Source organism: Drosophila novamexicana, unplaced genomic scaffold (genome assembly GCF_003285875.2).
Source record: "Drosophila novamexicana strain 15010-1031.04,08,12 unplaced genomic scaffold, DnovRS2.1 tig00001752-arrow-arrow-pilon, whole genome shotgun sequence".
Classification (NCBI taxonomy): Eukaryota; Metazoa; Arthropoda; class Insecta; order Diptera; family Drosophilidae; genus Drosophila; species Drosophila novamexicana.
Window position 1 is genome coordinate 372,403 of NW_020824886.1, and position 6,000 is coordinate 378,402.

The 6,000-nt window shown below is 41.8% G+C and overlaps 1 protein-coding gene across 2 annotated transcripts in view; it reads right to left on the reverse strand.

Annotated features, from left to right (window-relative positions):
- The window catches only part of LOC115768320 (GRAM domain-containing protein 2B-like), a 30,421-nt gene extending 24,797 nt beyond the window's left edge, over positions 1 to 5,624 (reverse strand). The window contains exon 1 of one of the 2 annotated variants that reach the window (XM_030712869.1): positions 4,646 to 5,624. In XM_030712869.1, coding sequence (XP_030568729.1) covers positions 4,646 to 5,529 — 884 coding nt within the window. In that variant the 5' untranslated portion in view covers positions 5,530 to 5,624. The remainder of the gene's footprint in view (positions 1 to 4,645) is intronic. The other variant, XM_030712870.1, reaches the window with a different exon arrangement.
- Positions 5,625 to 6,000: the final 376 nt, after the last annotated feature.

Sequence of the window (6,000 nt, forward strand, 5' to 3'; positions counted from 1 at the left end):
TGCTTTGCGGCTGGAAGGGGCTGCTGGGCGGGGCAGGGGGGCGGTGGGAAGGAGGTAGCAGTCAGTGTATTGACATGCCTTAATCATGGTCCACATACTCCACAGCTCATAGATTATTCCTCGGAGTCTCACATGCAACCGGAGCAGGGCGCAAGCTTCGCATCTGCACGCAAAGCACTTGCGAGCTTCGTTTTAGAGCTTTAAGCGAGCTTTAAGCTGAGCACAGCGAACTTTAAGAGTAGAGAATGAACGTAAAGATTTGATTTAGGTTACTTTTAGCGCAGTTATATAGCTCGCATCAAGACAGCACTTTCAATGTCAGCTTAATCTTTCCTCAAGCTTTAAGCGAGCTTTAAGCTGAAGATAAAGAACTTTAAGCAGTTGCAGCTCGCCTCCAGCTTGACACACTTTTCAAGCTTTGCAAGCACTTTTCATCAAGCTTTAAGCGAGCTTTAAGAGAAGAATGAACTTAAAAATTTGATTTAGATTACGCTGAGTGCAGTTGAAGCTCGCATCAAGCTTAAAAATATAACTTTCAAACTAAGCTTTGTGCTTTCGAAAGCTTTAAGCGAGCTTTAAGCTGAGCACAACAAACGAATTGGTTCGGTTAACTTAAATATTTGTTTTATAGTTACTCTGAGTGTTCTTATAGCTTGACTCAAGCTAAATGTAGCACATGTCCAGCTGAGTTAAATCTTTTTGAAAGCTTGAAGCGAGCTTTAAGAGTTTTTTTACCCAAAGGTTTGATTTATTGTTATGTAAACTTGAAGCACCCACACTTTTTAATGCAAACCTAATCTAAAGTTTGTTAAATCTTGTAAGGCTACAAAGCTCATTAAAGCCACGAATAGAACGCTTTAGAGCTTTAAGCTCGTGTTAATGTTAAGTATTTAAAGTTCATTTTGGTTCAGCATCAGCTTAAAAAGCTATCAAATGGAGCTGATGTAAAATGTAATTTGCTCGAAATCTCGAAAGCTCGTTAAAAACTCATTAGCTTCAGCGCGTGACTTCCTGATTTGAGAGCGTGACTAAGTTTGCAATTAAACTTCAGTTGCGACAAATAGTTCATATTATCATAACTTAAAAGGTATTTAACAGCCAAGAGTTACTTTCTATTGAGACACCAAAAACGAACTTTGTTTTTGCGCGCATTTCAAGCTTTTTTTTCTTTAACTTGACGCGTTAAAATTCGCAACAAGTTGAAGCTGTGCGCAAGTGTCAAGCTCTGAATAGAGCATTGTTCAAAAATCAATTAAATAATATTTTTGCAATTTCTTGACATTTAAATAAATGTTGAGAGGTTTTTTTTTGCTCGTAACTTATTTAATTAATTTCGAGCGTAAAATTTACAAATTGCAAATGATATTCGTAACCTATAACAAGCAATTGACCCATTTGTGTTAATGTTAACGCTGTTAGTTGCCTAACCAGGGGGGCGGGGCGGAGGAGGGGTAGAGGGGCGTGACATGTAATGCCAAAGTGATGTGGGGAGAGGGGGGAGAGGGGTACGCCTTTGATAAGAGCGCTGGAAATTCAATCAACGCGAATGCACTCGAAATATATATATGTATATGTATTCAGCATTGTGAGGCAAAGTGAATCGCCCACATGTAAATGCACACACACACACACACACACACACACACACACACACACACACACACACACACACACACACACACACACACACACACACACACACACACACACACACACACACACACACACACACACACACACACACACACACACACACACACACACACACACACACACACACACACACACACACACACACACACACACACACACACACACACACACACACACACACACACACACACACACACACACACACACACGTAGACTGGCAATTGCATTGGACACAAACTGAAAGCGAAGGCGCAACAAATTGCACGCATCTCGTCGCTCAATTGACTCGAGGGGGGGGGGGGGGCGGGTTGGCAGTTGTTGCCCCTAGGGGTGGCATATATATGCACACATTTGCATATATATGTTACATATGTATGCGCCACAAAGTCTGCAGATGCAGCTGAGCCAAAAACGAGGCTGAAACCGGAGATGCCACGCCTCATTAACTCGAATCGAGAACCTATTTATAATCTAATATATATATATATATATTCCACTTCCACTCTAGATATTTGGATATATATACGTTTTTATAGTTCTGCAAAATGTTTGGCATATCGCAATTTCTTGAACAACATTCGCTTTGACACAGTTTTCCTAGGAAACAACTCTTTGAACTTGATTTGAACAAATTCTGATGCACAATTTGAAATGAATTCAATTTTGAGTAATTTTCTCTTTTCTTAGTAAATACAGAATTTGCGGTTAACTAGAGTTTGCAACTTTGGCGAAATTCTTTAAAATTGTTGAGTAAATTAAAATGAAAAATTTGCAAAAAAAAAAAAAAAATAAATAATCTGTTCTTGATTCAAACTAAAAACTTGAGAACTTTCGAGTGTTTTTGTGCGAAATGTCAATTAAAGAAAAGTTTTGCAAAATTTGGCATTTGCTCTAGAAATTGGAAATTCTTGTACTTTATTCAAACGAAAAACTTGAGAACTTTTGGAAAAGTTGTAACATTATTTCATTTGAGAACCTTCAAAACATGAAAGCTTTAAGAATTTTAGATCAAATTGACTTCTAACTAGAAATTAGACTCAAAATTTGCGCATTTTTCAGCTTTGAGTATTCTCAAAATAAGTTGAATGACAATAGTTTTCCAGTTGGGAAACTCTTTTGCACCCGCCGCATTTCCCTGTGAGTTTCCGCTTTCTGCGCTTTTCGAGAATTACAAATCTTATTGAAAACATTTGCCTAATGGCTTCTACACATATACATATACATATATATATATGTATATATATATTTATATATTTTGCGTGACGTCACAGAAATTCCATTGTCTCAACTTTGGCAACGACAATTGCAGCCCAGATGCCAAATACGTTGCGCAGCCCAAGTTTGTCTGCGGCATTATGTCGTTGGCTTTGCGTAATTCTATTTATCTATCTATCTATCTATCGATCAATCAGTCTGTCAGTCCGTCAATCGATCAATCGATCAATCGTCCATGGCGAACACTCGCCGCATGCAAATCGCAAGTTGAAGAGCTCTCAATTTGTCGTTATCGTCTTTTATCGCAAATCGTTCAGAGCTGGCTGAGTAAAAGTAGCCTGACCGCAAGATACCCTGTAACTGGGCGGCGTTATCTTAGAACTGAAAGATTCAGGTTCTGTCTATACTAAACAAGAGCCTGCATCCCAAATTTGATGTCTCTAGCTATGGAAGTCTTCGAGATATTGCTAAAAAGAAATATAGCTTTCAGATAGATATTTATCGATATTTCCCACATAATCTATCGTATACCTAGACTCTTCGATATATGGCTAAAGAAATGCTTTAAAGTCGATATTTATATCTTATACCTTAGCTCTTCAAGATATGGTTAAACAAAAAGGCTTGCGTCTATATCGATATTTATCGATAGTTCGATTTCATGTCCCATAATCTATATTTAAGCTAAATTTGATGTCTCTAGCTATTAAGGGGGTTTGATATAAGACTTCCCTCAATATCGATAGTTATCGATAGCTCGATATTATGCCTCATATTATAGCCCAATTTGATGTCTCTAGCTATGAAAGTCTTCGAGATATGGCTACAAATGTTTGACTTGAAATCGATATTTATCGATAATTCGAAATTGCTATAAAATAGACTTACGCATAAGTATTTGCAATATAAGACATCTAGCTCTAGTAGCTTTCGGTCTTGACCGACTCAGTTTGTCGCCCAAGATTAAGAATATATATATACCCTACTTCCTTTAGCCTGTTACATACATTTGCACAAAACCGAAATACCCTATTATCCCCATTTTTGCACTGAATGTGTGGGTTATAATGAATGCAAATCGATGCCTGACACTGGCTATCAATTCTCCAAAATGTGCTCAGCTTAGCTATTAGAAGGGCCAAGTCTTGATTTCTAGTCAAAAGAACGGGGGCACATCCGGTCCGATTCGCTGCAGCAGGCTGAAAAGCTTGGCCTTGACTTTTCTGGCTGTACATGTGCAAAAATCAATGCCCACAACAATGGATAAGGCTGCACAGCAGTACCAGGCAATAAACAGGGCGGTGTATACACACGTAAAACAAGGGTCGCTCAAGTCAATTTGCAGGCTGAAAAGCTCATTAAAACTTCCGGCGGTAGCTTGAAAGCACATGAAAGCTCTAAGACCATAAAAAAATCAATGAAAATTCTCTGTGTTGCGTGGACTAAAAAAGCACATGAAAGCCCTCCAAAGCTAAAGTTTACAAAAGCCCTGCGGCGTTATGTATGCTTACAGTTAATCAAGCAACTAGAAGCTTTAAAAGTCAGCATCAAATCAAAAGCACACAAAGCTCTAAAGGAAGAATAAGGACGAGCTTTTGTAAAAGCTTTTACATATGACGATTTTGAGCACTTTCAGTTTCAGTTCAAGTTCAGTTAAAGTTCAAGCTTTAAAAGCACTTTAAAGTACTTGAAAGCTTTGAAAGCTCATTAAAGCTTTAACACAACTGTGAGTTTATCCCCCCAACCCTGCCCGAAAAGCTCAATAAAAGCTGCTTACCTGTTAGCCCGGAGCGCGCCATCGCACATATCCACAGCCTGGTTGAAATACTGTTTCTGGTCACCCAACGCATCATTGTTGAGCAACAGGACAAAGGGCGTGGGCAGGAACTCATCTAGCAGATGACTGTGCGCCTGGGCTCTGCTCAACATGCTAATGGCCGTCGCCGAGGAGCACGACGATGTCGTTGATGTCGACGAGGCATTCGATGAGCCCGGCGAGCTCGATGCTGTCGCTGTGGGCGTGGCTATCGATAACTTGGACGCATGCTTATTGGAGCCAAAGCTGCGGCGTATCGACTGCAGGCTCTGGCGCAGAAAGGACTCGCGTTTGATGTTGCCGCCGCCGCCGCCGCCGCGACGCTTCGCCGGCTGCGCTGCCAGGCATAGCGTCTCGTTCGCCTTGGCTGGCAGCGACTGTGGGCGTGCCAGCTGGCCAGGTGCCGCCGGCAGCGGCACAAACTGATGCGGACTGCGTCGCAGCAGCTGCGCCTCCTGCTCACTGATCAGCTCCGAGCCGATGAGCTGCTCCTCCAGCGACTGGCCACGTTTCGACTTTGTCTTCGTCTTCGCTGGCTTTTGTTTATTGTTGGGCTTCTTGAGGCGCGCCTTCTTTGTGGGCTGCTCGCCGGCGACCAGCAGCAGCGAGGCGAGGTCCGGAAATGGTTTCAGCAGCTCATCCAACGGTTTGTTAATATTATTATTATTATTATGTATACTATTATTGTTGTTGTTGTTGCTGTTGTTGCTGGTTGGCTTCTCAATGAAGCTGTAGGATTTGATGAGAAACAAATTGGATTTGTTCTTTTTGGCCTTTAGCTGCTCCGTCGATGTTGACTCGACGTTCCCATCGCCAACGTTGACCTCCTCGCTGATTGTGGCCATTGTCTGAAGCTCCTTCTCTTAAGCTTATTGTTTCACAATGTTCTCTCTCTCTCTCTCGCTGTTTCTTTTATTATTGTTCTAGTTGGCAGCCTTTGCGTGTTTTCACTATCAACAACAACATCTTCTCGATCAGCTCTCCCTCTCTCTCTCTCGCTCTCTCTCTGGCTGCAGAAAGAAGGGCAGAGCCAAAGTTATTTTTATGCCGTCGCGTTGACATTGCCCGCAGAATGCGAGCAGCTCCAAGCAACGGCAGGTCGATAAACTATCACACACACACACACACACACATATGTGAGATTGAACGCCTGCATGTGTATTGGTAAGTTTTCGAAAGCTAGCCTGCAGCAGGCGTACAATTGGCAGCTGCCGCCTCGTGCGTGAGACACGTCCGTGTGTGTCAACCGACGCTTGGCTGCAAGCCGCAACGGTTATGAACGGTTATCATCGGTTATGAACCGCATTTACCAACTT